The sequence below is a fragment of the Emydura macquarii genome, unplaced genomic scaffold, assembly GCF_026122565.2.
Source record: "Emydura macquarii macquarii isolate MOO-44397 ecotype Brisbane River unplaced genomic scaffold, CSIRO-AGI_Emac_v2 contig_450, whole genome shotgun sequence".
NCBI classification, from domain to species: Eukaryota; Metazoa; Chordata; order Testudines; family Chelidae; genus Emydura; species Emydura macquarii.
This window is the reverse complement of record NW_027130587.1, coordinates 6,347,673-6,369,022: the sequence shown is the minus strand read 5'-3', so window position 1 is coordinate 6,369,022 and position 21,350 is coordinate 6,347,673. Positions and strand designations below refer to the sequence as shown.

General features: G+C 42.9%; 1 protein-coding gene across 3 annotated transcripts in view; it reads left to right on the top strand.

The window, feature by feature from the left end:
* UBE2G1 (ubiquitin conjugating enzyme E2 G1) overlaps positions 1 to 21,350 on the top strand; it is a 33,833-nt gene that overhangs the window by 6,921 nt on the left and 5,562 nt on the right. The window contains exons 2-5 of one of the 3 annotated variants that reach the window (XM_067537875.1): positions 7,823 to 7,925; positions 17,727 to 17,824; positions 19,010 to 19,200; positions 19,403 to 19,470. In XM_067537875.1, coding sequence (XP_067393976.1) covers positions 7,823 to 7,925; positions 17,727 to 17,824; positions 19,010 to 19,200; positions 19,403 to 19,414 — 404 coding nt within the window. In that variant the 3' untranslated portion in view covers positions 19,415 to 19,470. Of the gene's footprint in view, positions 1 to 7,822; positions 7,926 to 17,726; positions 17,825 to 19,009; positions 19,201 to 19,402; positions 19,471 to 21,350 lie in introns of those variants that run through there. The other 2 variants (XM_067537874.1, XM_067537877.1) reach the window with 2 other exon arrangements.

Below are 21,350 nucleotides of genomic sequence, written 5' to 3'. Positions count from 1 at the left end.
GAATAGGTAAAGGGAGTTCATGTCGTCTGAACATAGATTTCCTTCCTGCAGGGTATCAACTGAATACTTGAGAGCTAAAACTTGCTAGTCAAACTAGCTGCAGTGACTCAAAGCTGGTATTCCCAAACGATATTCTGAGGAGTTGCTTAGGGAGAGAGAACTAACTTGTCCTATAGCAGTGCTGAATAACAATGCAGCCCGGAACTATGAATAACAGGTTTCGTTCTGGTATCCTGCTGTTAGCAAAGAAAAACAAGCTGGAAAAATGCCTTTGAATTACCCAACTTCCCTTCTACATGTTGTGGGAAATGTTGCTGGTGCTATGGCTGTATGGCTGTTTTTTGGGGTTTTTTTTGTATTTTTGGGCAGAGGCTAGGATGTTAACGTCTCAATATGGCATATTCCTGTGTGCTCTCATCCCACTTCTGATGGGTGGATTCTCTGGAATGCATACTACTCTTGCATGTAAAACTGCATAAACAAATGCTGGCTCAAGTTTCATACTGTGAAAATCAGTGAATTTGACCACTTCCATAACAAGCATGTTATGGGTACACACAAAAGACTCTTAATCAGAGATGAGATAGTAGGCAAGAAAATTACCTAACTGACTTCTGCAATTTTTGAGGAGTTGAATTTGTGACCACCTTGATTTATTTCCTAAATTTATCTATTGCAATATGCTGTAGCTTGTGCCTGTTTCCTCCTTGCAGGCAAATCATCTAAAATGTAAGTTGAGCTGTGAGACTTAGTAATCACAAAAGTTTACTACTAGTAGAGGCAAAATGATGTGATTTAAGTGAATAATTTTGCTTTTTGGGAAAACAAGACCAGATAACTAAAATAGCATTCTGGTTTCAAAATAGCCTGCGTGTGATAAAGGCATTCAGAGGTTCATTGGTATCCTTACTCTTCCTAATCTTCCAGTTTGCTTTCTCAGGGGGCTGGGAGTGGCAGTGGCACTCTCAGTGTGTGCTCCTTCAAAGATGGAAGGGGACATGGGGGGAGCACAACTATAAAATCTCCCCCTTGATTTTCTATTTCCTACTAAAGGAAGATAGAGAGAAGGAAACTAAATGGTAATGGTCCTATGCCCATCTTCACACTTGAAGGATTGTCCCTAATTATATAAGATGGTGTTACCTGTGTATTGAGGATGGAAATAACAGTGCTTCAAGGCAAACTATATAACTGCCTAGTCCTTGAGCTATTTAGTAACTTGACTTGATTAAGTCACAGAAAAGTACCACCATAACAGGGAATTTAGGATTAATTAAAGCTTTCCTGGCCAAGTTTCAGCATTCAGAAGCTAGTACTGTACAGAAACACAAATTAAATGCAGTGAGGTAAAACTAAGGTTGGCTAAAATCTTGTATTCAGCTTCTGTTCCCATGAACTAATTTGTGATACTTTCCTTTTGTCTTTCCTTTTGTCTCTTACAGTGGATGTTAGGTTCCATTACTTTATTGCCTTCTAACATGGCTCTATCTGATCTATTAGCACACTCAAAGAACACTTTATATTTATTGGCTGACTTTTGGCCTGTAAGCAGTCTGTGTTCCTGACTTGGTCACAGAATCTTTTAACTGTCCCTCTAACTTTGTGGATCACCTTCATCACGTTATTCACACAGTCTTCCATGCTATGCAGGAGTTGCTTGTGTTGTGATAGTTCACCTAGTGGCTAATTGCTTTCCTGGTAGCTTTAGGTTAAAGTCACTCCTCCCCAGCTAGTGAAATAAGGGGATGTGGGATCCATTGTTACAGCCTAGCCTGGATCAATCAAATGGTCCTGCATCTTGCTTGGCTTTAAGGAACAGTATGTCCATGGGAGAGCTTAAGCTCTTCAGTTCTTGATACAGCAGAAAGCTGATGTGACTACTTCTGCTTTAACTCCACTGAAGCCCTCCTGGCTTGCAATGCAACTACAAGTCCCTGCCAAGTCAGTTAGGCTGTCATCCTGATGACTTGCACAGCAGTAAAGTGTTGTCTATGGCACCCCATCACTTCTGAATTATCCCACCTATTGCTAGGGAGAAAAATCCCACCCATTGCTAGGGAGAAAAATCTTTCTTTTGGATTCTCCTGTAAAAGGATGATGTAGCAAGTTGCACCATTTTTATAGTTAAAGTGCTATGCAAACACTTGTTGTGATAAGTATTACTATCCCCATGTCTGCGGACTGAAGGGGGTCGGGAAAGAAGTGATATGGCACAGGTTAAGTGGTGTGGCCATGGACACACAGTAACTCACTAAAACTGTTAAGGAGTCGGGTATAAACCGAACTTGTAGGTTCCAGGACCACTCTCCATATTGTGTTTCTCTCTTGACCAAAATATCTGAGCTCTAGATGTGCAGTACTACATAGTTTTAGTGGGCTAGCTTTGAATATCCCCTGCAAATTGGTGTTGCCGTGCCATAATCTGTTGGATTGACACACTGCAGTTAGTGTGGTACTATATGTATTAATACTTTGTAGATTATCTTGATTTCCTTATCTTCCCACTTGGACAGGATCTGACTGATTTGAAGAGAAGCCAGTTATTAATAAATAGAAAGTAAATGTCAAGACAAAGTATTGTACAGGCCAAGGATGACCTGTATTAACTCTTTGGCTTCACCACAATCAAGGCATGATGACACTGCAGCGCTCTGATCCTACACGCATTGTTCTTAATAGACTAGTCTGCCTTTTAGCAAAAGGCTTTAAGTTTCTTTATGAGAAGAAACAAGTTGTAAAACATCTGAAACAGTTCTCTGATATTGACAATATTTCTTAATTAGAAGTTTGGTTTATACCAGTCCTCTCCATTAATTGCATAGTCTCCATTACTATAGGTAACATGGCATGATCCACTCTAAATCTGTTTAATATAGGAGGAAGCCAAGTGCTTGGATGGCAGTTCTGAGCCTGGTGGCTGCAAAAATTAGTAAAGCATGATTTACTTACTAAGCCACATCACCTTCCATCATGGCATTTACACTCCTTAAGAGGTAAAACAGGGACTCCTTTTGAAAAAGGTTATGGAATTTAAATATCTAAATGCAACAGGCTGAAACAGCAGTGGTTAGCGCTTTCAGCATGCAAGTATCTGCTGTGCAATTGTAAAGCTTCATAACTTTGGAAGAAGGTAAACTAAAATATGATCACTCAGAACCGCCTTTTGACAAGGTCTGTGTGCTTGCAGGGCCCAGTGGGATCCGAATGCTAGAGCATTCAGCTTTGAAGTGAAATAACCTCTTAAACTCAAATATCACTTAGCCAAGAGTGTAGATTGTATACAAGCAGAACAAGTGCTATTGGATACTATCTACCTTCATACACATAATACATATATGTAGAGCATTACAATACGCCTTGTTTTCTGACTTAAGTGGGACCTGCCTACATTTTTATTAGACAAATTATTACAGAATTTACTAACATCTTATTGGTTGAACAGTGAATTTGAAAGAGCTCAAATCTTCCAATATCATGTCTCTTTGCAGACAATCTCACTAAACTGAACAGATTACTGATAATATACTAACAGTGGTATAAATCGAATGACATGTATAGGGACTTGCTTAATGAAGTAAAACCTGGTGAACTGTTGTTGAACCAATTATATTTTGTAGAAAGGAAGATGATAGACAGGAGTATGCGGAGAGCCTGCAGTAACTTCAAAGCAGTGTAAAATCACTTTCTCATTCATGAATGCATACTTGCATCAACATTGGCTTGAACTTGAAATTGTTGGTCAAAACTCAAATAATTCAAATAGCATGAATAAGCAAGGGACTAAAAATACTATTCAAATTTGAGTCTGTACTTGAATGCTATTGATGAGAGGGGTCCAAACACAACACTCTACAGAGGCAGATAAGCATGATTCCAGTCCCTGAATGGGGTGGTGAGGCATGGGGAGTCACTCCCTGGTAAATAACTTGGCTAAAATAAACCTCTCAAGTTGAGAACCAAGTCAGGAATGGTTCCCAGGACAGTGGATAGGGCACACTGTTCTGAAAGGCTCTCTTTAATAGGACAGAGTTGGTCTCCATGTTGAAGTGGGTGGAAATAAACTAATCTGAGATTAACTGTCCCAGCCTTCATTTTCACTCTTACTCTAAATAGCTGCTCTCACCTTTGACTTATCAAATGTCCAGGTGACTTGAGTAAAAATACTTAGTGTTCTTGATAGGACCAAATCTTTGCAAACTCTGGATCAAGCCATCACAGGGTGGATGTGGACAGTATGTCATGTTCTAGGAAAATTTTCACTGCCAGAGAGATAAGTAGTTTCCTACTGCCACTAATCTAAAACTATTCAGAATGAGAACCAGTAGCTCTGCCATGGAGTGTGCAAGTAGACAATGAAGGGATGTAGCTGAAGACTCAAACCTTAGTTGTATCCTGTCTAATTGAGATGTGCTATGATGCTAATAGTCACAGCTTGATATTGGAAATACAAGCAGCTAGAAAATGAGACTCTCAAAGAGCCTGAGCCCTAGTCTTCAACACTGCTGGATTGGTGGCTGTTACCTGGTATCTTTAGCCCTGAACTCAATGAGTGTTCAGACAAGCTATATAAACTTTATTGAATAAGTGGTCGCTATCAACTACATTCTTACTTCTAGTATTAAGAAGCGTAATGGCTGTCTTCTGTAATGTAGTGCAGAGTGCTTTGACTAAGTGTTCATGTGCAGTCGTGGTCTGTCTGAGTGCAAGTTGAAAAGTTTAGATGCCATACATAGCTGCTGCATTTAGCCATGGGGCTCTTTCTGCTTAGTCATTTTGTTGACACCTCTGCTTTGCTTTTGGATTTGTATAAAGGGCTCTAGGCCTATATAAAGGCAGTGCTGGTGGATAGGGGAAATGCTGGTAGTTTTGTTGTGCATTTATTATTTGAACCATAGCCAAGGTTGACTCCATAGGTGCAGCACAAACCAAAACCACTTTTTATCATGTAACTGCAGGCTGCAATACTGACAATACAAGTAATTGCACCTTAAGTTAGGTACAAAGATCATGGATATAGTTAACACACAATTGCAAACTTCAATTTCAAAAACCTAAATACAGAAAACTACCCAAAACAAGAGGGCCAAGGAAGACAAAGAAGTGAGGTGCCTAAAACCAATTCTTGGTTGACTCCTGTTGCCCAGTGTCACAAGGGGGTTTCAAGCACTGGGTGCCCTCCCCCCTTAATTTGTTGTTGCCACTAATGGGCCCTGTTTCATCCAAGTTTCCCCTAACCTGTATGCATCTGTGCCTAGGCACAGCTTATGCCAGCTGCAAGCAGTAATTACCTCAGTTGGGAATTGACTTACCTGTTTCATAGTGCTTTGTAAGTGTGTTGTCTTCATCTGCTGCCTTTAAATGCAGAGTCCTTCAGTCAGTAAAGGTTCTAATCAGTACAAGACACAGCAGCCCATGTGTATAATATTAGAACTTGCTATGAACACTGTCTGCATGCTCCCTTCTTGTGGGTGCTTCGCTCTATTCAGTGGGGAGTTAATTCAAAGATGCGTCAAGAGATCCTGGTATTCAAAGTTCTCCATGGGACTGGTTCTAGCTATCTGGAACTGCCTAGTTCTCCATGATGGCTCGTAAGTGTTGGAGATGGCTCTTATAGCTGGCTCCAGACTGGACATCTGACTCCTGCTAAGTGAGTGACCAAGGATGATACCATTACATTTCCCTGATTTTGCTCTCCCTTGGTCTCCTCCTCATATGCACAACAAATCCATCCACTCAGTGGTATATAAAATCAAGCTATTACTTCGATAGCCTATAGGAGCAAAGTTAATGCTTGAAGAAAAGGCCAGACCAACTCTGTCTAGTTAAATTAGCCTGAGTTACCACACTGCAGAACAACACTTGAGCAGCACAGAATAGGTATATTCCTATTGGATTGTTGTCTTAAGCAACAGCAATGCTCAAAAGCTTGACCTGAAGGGCAAGGAGACTGAATCTGATGCTCAAAGAGCAGTAAAGAAACTCGGGGTGGTAAAGTGGTGGTGACGGGGTAGATTGATAGAGGCCCGAGAGGTGTCCAGCAGGTCACATGAAGAATGTCATGAATGAGGATAGAGAGATACACGTGCTTGGTTATGAAGGATTGAGTAAGTTTAAGCTTAAGGGCCTGATAGTTCAAAAATGCCTGTAGCCCCTCTAGACAGTTAAGGGGAGGGGGGTATTAATTTTAAATCTCCAATTGTAATCATGAGTGTTTATACGTTAGCAAGAAACCTTAACTTGCAAAACAACTAAAATTGATTTATTTTTACTTCCTCTTGGAGGGTGAGGGAGGTAGGGAGAAGAGGCTCACTGGCTTATAACGATTGATATCTTGATTAGTGTGAAGGCCATGTTTAGTTACAAAAGTTGTATTTTGCTAATCGGGGATATACTATATCTACATTCTTATTTAAGCAATTATATAGCTTAAAGAATTGGAATAAATGCAAGTTATCTTTTTAGTTATGCCCGGGGGAGGGGGGAGAGCAGATGAAGGATGCATTATTAGACTTGGATTTGTCAACCAGTATCTGGACAGACATCCAAATTCAGTTAAATATACAAACACTTTTTTATTAAATAAAACTACTGTGAATGTGCTGGATATTTGAGTCTACTAAAACCATTTTGCATTTAAAATTAACAGATATATTAGCTATAGTTTGTGAATTATACTTGTTTCTGGTCATTATGTTCAAGATTATTTTTTTAAACCAAGATCTGTGTCTCATCTAGTTTTTCTTCATAGATAGGAAGGCTAGTTTTTCCTTTCCCAGCCTTTTCAACTCCCACTTGGTTTCTTAACCATAACTAGTCATGGAACCAAACTAGCTGAATAAACTGAAATGAAGAAAATATTCTCTCTGCACCTGCAGAAGAGGCTACTGCTGTCAAAAGTGCTTCAGTACACTTCAGTATCCATTTTCCCAGATCTTGGAAATTCCGAATGAAAGTTCAGTCATGCACTGAAACTCTAAAGATATCCAGATCATTCAGACTTATACAGGGCTTGTAGACTTAGTCCTCTTCTGACACACTTCCCATCCAGCAGTCACCATAACCTATATGGCCAGCCTGGAAGCTCAACAAGCAAGATATAAATAACCCCCCAGTGGGTGTGGGTGACAAAATAGAAGCCCTGGCACTAGTCTCTTCTAGTCTTTTTCCTGACTCTAATCCCACTAGACTACCTTTGGCCCAAGTGAACCTTATGAACCACTACATTGACTAAATTGTAGGGATACTTCACTGATTGTGGTACTCTTTTGGATTCTGACTCTCCTCACTGTCCCATCAAAAGAAAATATTAGTTTAAAAAAATACTAACTTTTCAAATACAGAATGGTACAGATTATTCAATTTTGCCCTTATGTTTAGGCTGACAAGGCTAAAATGAACACTCCACACTAAATAGTAAAAAGTTCCATTGCTATTTTGTCAAAATGTAGAGGTCTGCAGGACTAATTATTGAATTAAAGTCCTTTAGCATGCCTACTGAGCCTCAAACTTGTTCTGGCACTTACTTTCTCAGGATTTCCTCCTAGGCCAAAAACTGAAGACCTTTCTTCTGTGGTAGGCAGATTAGGGATCTACTCACTAGGTACAGGACTTGTAGATAGAAAATTAGGTGGAGGGGGAAAGTTTTTTGCAGATGGTGATGAGTTAAGGGTACTTACTGACACCAGACCCCAACCAGTGATCTAAAAGTGACTATTTTTATAACCCATCATCCTCTTCCCATCTTCCCTATGCTAGTTGTTAAGTATGCAGATTGTATTAAAGTATGTAAAGGATCACAAGTTTGTTTCTTGTTTTTAAACAGAGCTCAACAAAAATCCAGTGGAAGGTTTTTCAGCAGGTTTAATAGACGACAATGATCTTTACCGATGGGAAGTCCTCATTATTGGTCCTCCAGATACACTGTAGTAAGTACCAGCAATCCAAGTAAAACTGAGTGTACCCTGGCTTGTTAAAAATTCTTGCTGACATTCTAACTAATGTGTAGTGTTCATGTTAACCCTAGTTTAAGAGTAATGAGACCTGAGTTACTTGGTGCACTTTTATACCTTGCACCAACTACAATGCATGCTAAGATTAGCACATACAGACCTCTAATAGCAAAACTATTTTCAAGTTCTAAACAGACTATTTTGTCTATGGAAAATGACCTTGTTGTGCATTTGAGTTCTCTTTGGGGAGGGAGTAGAGGGGCTTGCTCCATGTGCACTTAGCTGGAGAGAGCTGCTGTAAATAAAGGGCTATATGTTGCCTTCTTCCAATGTCCAATAGGGCTCCAAATAACTCACTTAAAGTTTGGGGGAGGGGTGAGAAGACAGTTGATTTGTGTAATGCAAGGTGCTCCCTGCCCATGAATTTTGGACCTAAATTCAAAATATTTTATTCCTCTTTCTATTGCCTGGAATCATTCAACCTAGAACACTTGATAAACGCACATTGACACTACTTCTAAATGTTACTGATTTAAATGATTTAACCACATGAAGTTTCTACCAGAAAGTGTCTGTCAGTAGCTGACTGGAGCCTTTTGATTACTACAAAAATTACTTGGCTCTAACGATCAGTATTTTCTTCATAAATTGTCAAAGACCAGTGACAACTGGGAACTTGGTTAGCTGCAGCAGAGGGCCCCTGACTTTTTTTTTTTTTTTTTTTTTTTTTTTCCCCTGCATTGTCAAGCCCTATGTATTCCACAATACTTTTTTTTGGGGGGGCAATGCCTTTCCGGCTATTGGACCAAGAGTTCTTCTCTGCCTGGTCTGCCAAATAAGACTTAATGTTTTTTTTGGAGAGAGGCATTTCACTTCATGGCAATCCTCTACCTAGTTTAGCCTGCCAGTCAAACCAGTGTCCTGGGACATGACTACTGCTGTCTACTAACACCTACTTGGAGTGTGGAAGAGGTAGTATTTCCAAAAGTTGGAACAGTCACATTTTGTTTCCCCGTTTTCATTCGTCCTTGCCTTGCATCCAGCTCTGACATAAGAATGGTCGTACAGGGTCAGACCAATGGTCTGTCCAGCCCAGTATCCTGTCTTCTGACAGGCTAGTGTGAGATGCATCAGATGGAATTAACAGAACAGGGCAGTTGATTGAGTGATCCATCCACTGTTAAGGGACACCCAGAGTGTGGCATTGCATCCTTGACCATTGTGCGTAATAGTCATTGAACCTGTCCATGTATTTATCCAATTTGTTTTTGGCCTTCACAATATCCCTTGGCAACGAGTTCCGTAGGCTGACTGCATGTTGTATCAAGTACACACAAAGGCTATTAACCAAAATGGCCAGGGATGCAGCCCCATGCTCTGGATATCCCTAAACCTCTGACTGCCAGAAGCTGGGACTGGATAACAGGAGATGGATCACTGGATAAATGTCAATGTTCTGTTCATTGCCTCTGAAGCATCTGGCACTAGCCACTGACAGACTTGATACTGGGCAAGATACCATTGATCAGACCTGCTATGGCTCTCTTATTATGAGAGAGCTGGCTGTGAAGTGGGGACCAGTTTAAAAAAAGAGTTCATCTGTCCTGATTTTTGAGGTACTGTTTCTCCTGCTACACCCCAAATACTCTGATATGGTGGCCTTTCAAACCATTTCCTCTTATTTAATAGGGTGCAACAAGGCTCTATGTTGGCATTAGTCCTCTTGGGTCTTTTTTCTTCACAGCCCTTCTGAATTATGCAACTGACAACCTTGAAAAGGGCATCTACTCATAAAGTAGAGAACTGATCAAGCTCCAAAACTTACTGCAAAGACACAAGTTCTTGACGAACTAGTACGTTGAAGCCCTTTTTGTGGATCATTGTGCTCTTACACTGTAGTGTAAGTGGTCTACAGCTTATCCTGGTCAGGCTCTGAGGCAACTAAAACAGTTTGGATTCACTGTCAACCTGGGGGAAAAAAATCAAATCCTTTTCCAACCTGCCCTATCAGCCACTGTCAGTGCACCAATCACAGCCCTCAGTGGTATAAAAAGAATGTCAAACACTTTACATAGTACTACCACTATCTCAAGTGATGATTCCTTGGATTAAGAAATATCAAACAGAAAATGAGTAACTATGAAGGATTAGAAAAAGCCTGCCTTGCCTTTCAATCAGCATACCATCAAACTGTCAACAAAACTGATATACAACGTAGCAGTGTTAGCATCCCTTTATGCAGGTGAGAGACACATGCTGTCTTTGCTATGTTCTGAAGTTCTGCTGGCAAGACTGTCAAATTTTTCATCCTGGAAAAAACCAAAACAAGCCACTCTGAGGCAATGATTATCAGAAGCTCAGCTCCGATGGATAGATCATATCAGAAGTTAGGGTGACAGCCTTTTTTGGGGCATATAAGGTGAGCTGAACCTCGAAGCACAGGAAGGATGGTTAGTGTAAATGCCTCCGATACAAGTTGCAATGCTGCTTAAGGGTGTGGCATAAGTATTTCTCTTTTGAAAACAGCCAGGGGTAGACCTAAATGGAGAGCAACTATCGAAGGTGGAAAATTTTTTTGAGACTCGTGAAAAATGATGGGGTGTAGGAAGGAAGAGCCAAGCATCATACCATGTCTCCAGTGGGAGTATACATGCTTCAGTAGTACATGTTTGTGACCTTGCTCCTTGTCGATTTGCTATAACGATGAGTCTGTCAAGGCGTCTTGTCTGTGTAATCCAGACAGCTGTATGTAAATCATAGCTCAGGGTTGCATTTTGCAGCTATTGGTTTGCTTAAAACTACAGTTGAGTCAGAAAATCTGGGCACTGTAACTTGCTAGGTTCTCACTTTTTTTGTTTTTTCCTCCTTCTCTCCAGGATGGCTGTTTGGAGAAGGTAACCACCTTCTGCTAGGCACACCCTAGGCCAGGGGTTCCCAATTTTTTGCTGGGCCCCCCTTTCAAAATATTTCAGGCAGTGATGACTCCCCTCCCTTCCCCATGCCACTTTTACTTTTTCCTTGCTGCTGGCAGTGGCACCAGTGGTATACAGAGGGTCTGCTTTCTCTCCTAGTGCTGTCTGCTCCTTGAGAGAAAAGACTCTCTCGTACTGAGACCCCATACTGGGGCAGTCAGCCAAGAGTGGGTGCAGGGGCAAGCCCATGATGAGGGCTCTGCACAGGTCCCCAACATCTCAACACCACTCCTGAACCCCCCACCGATCAGCAGACACCCCAACATCAGTAGCCAGAGCACCAACAATGACAGCCGGATTCCCAGTTCCACTCCCGAGATCCTCAGTACCAAGCCCTGGAACCTCAACATAGGACACCAGGGTCCTAGCACTGATCCCTTGAGCTGTGATGTCAGTCTCCAGAGTGTTACTACCAGTCACCAGAGCAAAATTGTTCACCTAGGTTTGCTTGGCGCCGATGGGCAGAACCCTGGCACTTGAGTATCATGCCCACTAGGGCTCAGAGGAGCTGGAAACAAGTTCTGCACTGCCATGGTCTCCAAAGGAGGATCGCTCAGATTCCGAGGGAGAGGCGGTTGCCTTGTCCAGGGGCCAAGGGTACCCCATCGTGGCAGCAGGTTCCCCCTGCCCTTACACCAGGCTTGTGGCCACTGACAATGGCCTGGACCATGGTAATTCTGGGACCCATGGGGATTCCCTACTGTCCCAGGGTCACAGCAACAGCAGTCGGTCTCAAACATCTGAGAGATGCTCAGCAACAGTGTCACACTTGCCCCCACGTTTGGATGAGGAACCAAACCAAGCAGAGAGGGTTTCAGTGATTTCCCCTTGAGGAAGCTACTCCAGCTACAGAGCAACGGTTGCTCACTCCTCCTTTGCCTGATTCATTATTGTCCTTCCCTGATGAGGAAGTAACAGGTCCTTCTGCCACAGTCCTGCAAAATGACTTTAGGGCATACAAAGATCTGCTCAAAAGGGTAGCTGCAAATCTGGGTCTGGAGGTAGAGGAGCTGAGAGAGTTGCTGAAATGCTCTTTGATATTCTGGCAGCAGCAGCCCCTCCTAGAGTGGCCCTTCCTGTCTACAAGGCAGTTGTCAACCTGGTCAAGGCCCTATGGCAAACCCCTTCCTCTGTCTCCTACGTCTAAAAGGGCAGAGGAAAAAATATTATGTGGCTGCCAAGGGTTTCGAATATCTCTACTCTCACCCATCCCTGGGGTTGCTGGTGATATCAGCTGCCAACGAAAGAGAGACCAGGGCAGTCAAGCTCAACCCCTAAAAACAGAGGCGGCAAAGCTGGATCTCTTTGGAATAAATATTTATTAAATCACTAGTCTTCAGCTCCACATACCGAACCAACAAGCTCTACTGGGGAGATATGATTTTAATATATGGCATTCTATGGTCAAATTTGCTGACTCCCTACTCCAGGAGTCTAAGCAGGAGTTTAGCTATCCTGGAGGATGGTGAGTGGCCAGGGCTTCTCTCCAAGCAGCCTCTGACACGGCCAACACAGCAGTCGGAACAACGGCATCAGCGGTCTCTGTGGAGAGCCTTGTGGCTACAGTCATCTGACCTACCAGCAGAGGTCCAACAGTCCATCGAGGACCTCCCCTTTGATGGTGCAGCTCTGTTTTTCCAACCAAGCTGCACAGCCTAAGGACTCTAGAGGCACTCAGCTCCTTGGTGCTGTGAACCCGGCTGGCTTCCAAAAAGCATTTCAGGCCCCAACAACAGCAGTGGTTCATCGGCTGGGTCAGGCCAGGAATGAGCCCTATGAGAGAAACAAGGGCTAAGCGTCTTCAGGGCCAACTCACTGCTAACTCGCTAGTCAAGCTCAGGCTGCTAGCTATCAGGTGGCAGGCAGGCCTTTTGAGGGTGCATCTGGGGGGCAACAAGTCTTCGCCCATGATCCAACCCCTTCTTTCTTTTCAAACAGCCTTCCCCCACCTCCTTCCTGCCTGTATGACTAAAACGTCAGACAAGTGGATACTAAACACCACTGCAGTGGGATACACCCTCCAATTCATTTCAATTCTTCCTTTCCACCCCCTCCTCCCCATCCCTTTTCAGGGACCCCTCTAATGAGCAACTCCTCGTTCAGGAGGTGAAAGCCCTCTTACAGATAGGGGCTGTAGAAGAAGTTCCCCTGCATCTAAGAGGAAAAAGGTTTTATCTCCTTTTACTTTATAATCGGAAGGCCAAGGGAGGCCTGTGGCCTATATTGGACCTGCATCGCCTTAAATATCTCCCAGAAGCTGAGGTTTTGTGTGGTCTCCCTAGTCTCCGTCATTCCCTCCAGGAAATGGGTATGCTGTCCTTGACGTGAAGGACGTATGCTTCCACATCTGTTACATAGCTATAGGCACTTTTTATGATTCCTAGTGGGGGACAACCACTACCAAGTCACAGCCCTTCCATTTGGTCTATCAACCGCACCAAGGGTGTTCACAAAAAGGATGGTGGTGGTCGTGGCCTACCTCAGACATCAAGGAATTCAGATTTACCCTTACCTTGACAATTGGCTCATCAAGGGCCACTCAGAAGCCCAGACCCAGCACAATATCGCAGTACTGCAAGCGACCTGCTGAAATCTGGGCCTGTTGGTAAACAAACTTTTATCCTTTGCACAGGTATTAACAGATCTATCAGGGCAGTCCTCACTCTGTCTGGGCCAGAGCATTCCTACCTCAAGCCAGATGCCAAACCTGTCAGACCTCATCAACCAGGTCACAGCTCATCCCCCTCACCACAGAGAGTTTTTGCCTCAGGTTACTGGGACATATGGTAACATGCACCTACATAGTGCAATATGCAAGGCTTTGTCTCAGACCCTTTTAGATGTGGCTAGCAACTGTCTGCTCTCTGAGACACTGCATGGACATGAACCTCATGATCCCACCTCAAGTACTGGTCTAAATGGCTTGGTGGACAGTCCATGCACACATAGCAGGCGGGGTTCCTTTCACAGCCCCACACTCAATGCTCTCCTCAATTTCATGTGCCTCAGAGGATGGGGGTGCCCACCTTGTCTCCCTCAAGACCCCAGGCTTCTGGGCTGCAGAGGAACTAGTGTTACGCATAAATGTCAGGGAAATCCACCTAGCCTGCAAAGTATTCCTTCCCCAGATGTTTGGAAAGGTAGTACGGGTTCTGAGAGACCATAGGGCAGCTATGCCCTATATTAACAAGGGGGAGCAAGATCCTCAGCCCTGTGCCTAGAGGCACTTAGTCTGTGGGACTTTTGTGTGGGACATGCAGTCCACCTCGAAGCCTCGCCCCTCCCAGGGGTCAAGGACATGTTAATAGATCATTTCCGCAGATTTTTCTCTTCTCGCCGTGAGTGGTCCCCAAACCTGGAAGTGGTCAAAATGATCTTTCCGAAGCAGAGAACTCCCCAAGTGGACCTGTTCACAACTAAACAGAAAATGTCGCTGCTTGTGTTCCCTGTGGGGACTTGACAGCAGCTCACTTCTCAATGCTTTTCTCCTTCGGTGGTCAGGCCTGATGTATGCCTTTTGTGGATTTGGGAATTGGTGGAAAGTCCTTATAAAGACCAAGAGGGACAAGGCATGAATCATAATGATCGTTCCAGCATGGCCTCACCAACACTAATTCAGCAGTCTGTTGGATCTGGCAGTGACAGCCCCTTAAATGCCCCCGGTCAGTCCAGACTTGATTTCACAGATCAGTCAGCTGTTCCACCCGGACCTTGCCTCCTTGTATCTGGTGGCATGGATGCTGCATGGCAGAATCCTGAGAAGCAAACTTGTTCCACCCAGGTCCAGAAAGTCGTCTTAGAGAGAAGAAAGCTCTTTGTTAGAGCATCTCATCTGGCAAAGTGGAAACGCTTCTCCTGCTGGTGACGGAATGTCCCAGGTACTGCTAAATTCTATTCTGGAATACTTACTCCACCTGAAACATCAAGGCCTAGTGCTATCCTCTATTAAGGTGCACCTTGCAGCCATTTTGGCTTTTCACCCACATATCCAGGGTAGATCAATCGTCTTCCATGAGATAACAGCCAGTTTCCTGAAAGGCTTGGAAAAGCTCTTTCTGCAGGTCAGAGACCTGGTTCTTCCATGGGACCTCAACTTATTTCTGTTGAGACTCCCTTGGTCTCCCTTTGAGCGCATGGTGACCTGCTTGCTTCTCCACTTGTCGTGGAAAGTTGCCTTTCTGGCACCAATTATGTTGGCAAGACATGTCTCCGAAATGGAAGTCCTAACGTTGGAGCCTTCCTATACTGTATTTTACAAGGATAATATCCAGCTGTGCCATCACCTTGTGTTTCTACCAAAGGTGGTGTCACAGTTTCATGTCAACTAAGACCTCTTATTGCGAGTTTTCTTTCCAAAGCCACACAGCTCTAGTGAGGAGAGACACCCGCACACGCTGGACACCAAGCGAGCGCTGGCCTTCTACATCAAGAGAACTAAGTCCTTCAGGAAATCCATGTAGTTCTTCATAGCAGTGGTCGAGCAAATGAAAGGTCTGCCAGTCTCATCAGAGGACTTCCTTTCGGATCACTTCCTGCATCCATACTTTTGTTTGAGCCAGTGAAGGTCGCACTTCCTGCTACTCTGACAGCCCATTTGACTAGAGTGCAGGCTTCATCAGCAGCTTTCCTAGCCCAGGTCCTAAAACAGGACATTTGTAGGGCTACAGTTCACATGTCCATGTTCCACTACGCCATCATGCAACAGTGGGCGTTGGTAGAGCGATATTGCAATCAGCCCATCTGTGAACTCCTGGCCCACTTCCAGAAGTACTGCTTGTGAGTCACCTAGCATGGAATGGACATGAGCAAGCATTCAAAGAAAAGACTGTTACTAACCTTGTGTAACTTTGAGATGTGTTGCTTGTGTCCATTCCATGATCGACCCTCCTTCCCCTCTGTGGGAGTTCCGGCAAGAAGGACCTGAAAGGATGGGGGGAGGATGCTACTGCAGAAGGTGCTAGAACTGGCCCTATGGGTACAACCACTGAAGGAAAAATCTCTGGCACCGGCACATGTGGCATGCGTGCACACCTAGTATGGAATTGGCATGAGCAACACATCTCGAACAACAGTTACATATGGCTAGTAACCGTCTTATCCCTTGCCTGTAGTGCTAATGTGCTTGCTGCAGGGGACTGCCAAGCATTTGCAGCAGGGAAATGACAGCAGGTGTTGCATGAGGAAGCAGTGCCCCCTACTTACTGATTCAAACAACTCAGTCTCCAAGTTTCAGGTCTCGGAATGCTTGGTGCTTGCAATAAGATTCTGTAACTCCACAACTTAGGACCTAGGTTGGATGTCACTGATGTAACTTCACTGTTGTACTCTGTTCAATCAATGTCCTGTTCTCATGAAAGGGCCTACGTTGTCATTCAACTTTGCTGACTTCAGCTGGGAACTGAACAGCTTGTCCAAGGTCTAACTGAGTCTATCTGGCTCAAACTAAATGAACCATCAGTGCTTCTGACTCATTCCACTGGACTATACAACTTAAATTGCTTTGCTCATAAAAACTTATCTTTCTGGTTTGCTCCTATAAGCATCTAGATTCAGCAGCCAGAGTCCTGTCTTGTTAGTCCTTCTGGTCACTGTGCCCAGTATGAAATGGGAAATGCCTGTTTGAGTCATTGTGTTTAACAGGCCAAAAAGTATGAATTGTAAAGTTGCATCACCTTGCATATGGCAATAGCCTTTCTAATTTAAGGCATTAAAGATTATTGTTGACTCTATGCATGACTCAAAATACTGCCTTCTCCTTTAGGGACTTGAGCTCTAAATACTCTTTATACAATCACTGTTACCCAGAAAGGTGCATGGATGTTACAGAAAACATAGCAGGAGGGGAAAATAGAGAGGATAGTGAGCTTTAAAAGGCTTTAGAATTAGGGGCTTTGGGCACTGTAAATTGTATTTTTAATCCAAGGTTAAAACAAATTTTAACATGATGGGGTCTCTGCTTCCCTATTTTTTTAATATAGGGATTCACACTTAAAGACTTCCTTGCCTTCAAATCTCTGTACTTAAACCACTAGATCAGTTAAATTTGAGTCTGAGTGTATTTGTACCTAATCTACTTTTAAGATGGGACCTCTCTCCTATCTAACTCAAACTTAGTCTTTTAGATTGGACAAAATATAAATTCTCTAATGCTAGAAAAGAACTTGGCTGTACTGTTAATGAGCTGCATGATATCAGTGCAGAAATCTGGCATTGGAAGCACTGGCCAAGAATTATGATGCAAAGGGCCCCAACAAAACTGTTTAGACTTTTGGTTGACAAATTTTCCTGACATTGCTTGATTTAGTCGATACTCCTAAATCTGAGTACCAGTGACCCTAGCTATAGAGTAGGCCTATCAACTGATTAAGGTGACCCACGGATGGAATGTAAACAGGTGTCTGCTGGTTTGTATGCTTGCTTTTCTGCTGGGAGTTGAATTGGGTGCATTGGTGGTATCCGCAGTTGCTACGAGGCAGTGCGAGCCAGGCAGGTTACAAAGCAGTGTCTCTAAATGTTCACTTCCTTACTTGGTAACCTGAGGACTGTGGAATTATTAGTTAAAATGACACTGTCCTCTAGAAAACTAAAATATTCCTATACATTGTGGTCTGAGTATTTGGAGGGAATGGGGAGTAGTTTATCTATCCAGCAGTTTGTTGCTTTGTGTATGCTAATGCTAGTTACTGTGGATGCCAATGTTACAGAATATTTAAACCTCTAGTATACGTTAAGATGTTAATCTGACTCAATTTTGTAGTTTTGGACTTGCAGAGAACTACTTACTGATGATTCTTTAATTCCCCAGTGAAGGTGGCGTCTTCAAGGCTCATCTCACTTTTCCAAAAGACTATCCCCTCAGGCCGCCAAAAATGAAGTTCATCACAGAAATCTGGCACCCAAATGGTAAGAATTGATACAGTTTTAGCTTTCTCTACTTGTAAATGAAACTGAACGTGTGACTAAAACAAGAGTAGTCCGCATTGACATGGGTCCTGTGGTGTTTGTTGTAAGAAACCTGGAACAATCCCACCATTTAGCTAATTGCCACATCTTGTAATAACTCTGCTTTTCCTCTCCATACTTGATGCTTCAGTGGTCTGGAGGTCTGTTCTCCAAGCATCCATATCAGTCTTCCTGTATTGAGGGGCAGGGTCTGGCCCTGACAAACTGTTGGAGGCTTCTCCTTAATGCAAGACTTTAGTCTAGAAAAAACTGAGTCCTAGGGTTAACTTTATATCACTGGCTGGCAGCTACAAGCTGGAAGGCCAGAAGAAGCAACCTCCATCCCTTGTGCCCTCTGAAGATAAGTCTCTTATAGTCACACCTATGTTTGTCTGAAACTTTAGAGGTTCATAAGTCTGTAGTACAGATGAGCAGCAAACCAGCACATAGTGCCTCTGTAGTGGGAGAGATCTTATAGTGACATCAAGTCAAATCCCAACTTTCAAATGCATTGAGCTCCACAGAGACTCTGCTTTATGCCCACTCCTTAAGGAACTAAGCTCCCGCAATGCCGACTGGGTTTGTTGGCTGTACATCTCAGATTTATGTTTTCAGACAGAGGGAAAAATAGCCACTAAACTGAAAATGGAAGTATCAAAATGGTCCACAGAGCCACTTCTGATGATCCATGAAATAACGCATGGATAATTGTCAGTAATGTGAGTAGCGTACAGCTGTACTGTAGCCTTTTTGATATAAAAAAGGTGGATATCATCTGATCTGTAGAAATCTCAAAGGGGAAAGGGCTAAAATTAAACTGAACACTTAGTGTCCAAGTACTCCATGTACCCATATTCAAGCAAATATGTGCACTAATAAATAAAATTAAAATAGGATAGGGCAAGTCTGCTGTCTCATCAAATTTTACTTTTTTGCAGCCTCTTTGTAAAAGGTCTTAGAACAGGGATATAAACTTGACAATGTCTTGAAATGAAATGTTTTCACTGAAACATTCTACAACTAACAGTTTTGAAGGTACTTGAAAGGGATACTTGTTTAGGTGGAGGATAGCCCCATAGACTATCTTGAAACCAGCAATTTAGTCATCACTGAAGTATACCTAATGTGACTTACTTGACTTTGCAGTTGACAAGAATGGTGATGTCTGCATTTCCATTCTTCATGAGCCTGGAGAAGACAAATATGGCTATGAAAAACCTGAGGAACGCTGGCTTCCCATCCACACAGTGGAAACCATAATGATTAGTGTCATTTCTATGCTAGCAGATCCCAATGGTGACTCTCCTGCTAACGTTGATGCAGCGGTAAGACTCCTGGTTTGTGAACAGTGGCACTGTGTGTAGTAGAAAGCTTACTTCATTCTAAATACAAAAACTTGAAGGGCATATTTTATAACTTTTTGTAGGCATGGTATTAGATAACTGGTAAGCAAAGGCTATGCTCTTGTCCAGTAGAAGTGTACATGGAATGAAGCTTAATAGCTAAGCTTAAAGGCTAGTGTCTAAAATTCAGCCCCAGAATTGTTTGTAGATTACTTTTTTTTTCTTGGTAAATAAAGATTGGATGCTAACTACAGACAAAATCCTCCTCCTTCATAGACTGAATGGGTGCAGACACTGAAGCAGATTTGTCAGGTAGCAATTTTTACAGGATACATAAACTGAAAGAGTAGTAATGCAGAAAGTCTCATGATTTTGAGGCTCGGGAGTTCAAATGTAATAAGCAAACTTCAGCTGCCTTCATCTCAAGGAAGCTTGATATAGACGGCTATATGACTAGATACAATTGCCAACCAGTGTCTGCTGTGCATGTGAAGATGTAAAACACAACTGTTGTAGCTCCCAACTCCTGTGTCCTTGACTCTATTCTGGAAACCTTTTCTGATGGTAAATATGCTACTTTGCATGCAGTGCAGGAGTGGCTTGTTTAGGGAGTCTTGTGTCTTGGAAGAGACTAATTACAGAAACTGATGCAGGGATCTTAATAGGAAAAGTTAGTGCTAAAAATGTAACTGTTTTCCTTCCCTGCTTGCCCCTAAAACATCAGCCTATGTCAGTGTCACGAGGTACAGATTAAACAGTACATATGTGGGAGGTAATGTCTCCTTTTATAGACTTCAGCAATGGGAGAATTATGAGAGCCTTGGAAGGGTGTCAGCCCTTAGGTAACTTAGCATGTCTCCTCATTGCAAAGTGGCAGTATGAAAGCCTCCCTGAGTCTTCAATCTACAGCCTCAGGTGAAAAAACTATCCCAGGCTGAAAGCACTACTAAACTTAAATGAGAAGGTCTTGGGTGTTGCCTGTTTTATCCACACACAGAAGGCTGGGTTAAATCTGTGGTGAAGACATCCATCATGTAAAAGGATGCATTTGCATATGAGGTTAGGGGTAATGGAATTTCACTTAGGAGGGCAGTGATTCCTAAGGGTGGGATACGTCCTCCTGTAGGAGCATGGACACTTCTAAAATGAAAGCAGACTCTCTGCAGAACAGTAGAAGTCTCCAAACTGTTTGAGGGATTGGGGGAGGATAATTCTCAAGGTTGAGAATAACTGAGCCTGAAACACACACAGGTAGGACTGGCCCTACTCATTTCAGTGGGTACTAACTCTGATGTCAGTGGTACTTGAAATGTTAACACTGAGCAACACTCTTAACAAGCATGTAAGACAAGAGGGGGAAGACCATAAAATTTAAAGTAGCCTCTTAAAATGTGGGGAATGGGAGGAGGGAAAAGGAATGGGAGAAGATCTTTAATAATGCATGAGGCTGTAGAGAGATGTGCATCTAGCTTCACTCTTCTGAAGTGGGGGCTCAGCTTTTCCAAGTCTGGGAGAGACAGTAATATAATATGGAGTTGGTCTTGATTAGTAGACTTGTCCTCAGATCAGTGATAACCAAGAATTGCTTTGATACTGTTGTATCTTCCTATGCATGTCCAACCACTCATGCAGCTCATATTACTCAAGTCTCTAGTGGTAATAAGTAGACACAGATGTTTTCTGACACAGATGTTTCCTACAGCAAATGTGAACACTGGAGGAGCAAACTAGGATTTAAATGCCCAATAGCATATAGTAATCTTAATTCTCATATATAATATAGTCACTATTCTGTAGCTGACTTTTCAGGGTTCTACATACATGCTTATTTTTTACACAACAACTGATGCTCTTTGCACAAAATTTCCAGTAACCTTTTTCTTTAAAACGCGCACTACTGCTTTATCAGAGTGTTTTTTGGGAAAGAGCCACTCCTTTTACTAATATATAAAGGCTAGGCTAAATGTCCAAACTTTTTTGAAAATTATTCCAAAGGTAGGAATAAAATTGCTAGGAAGAAGTTGACACCTGGAGCCTTCCATTGTGTGGCACTAATGCTTCATAATTTCAACACCAGTAGTATGGGTTTGTCAGGTCTCTTAATCCTTTGAGATGGGGTTGTAAACATGCCGTAAGTGTCTAGA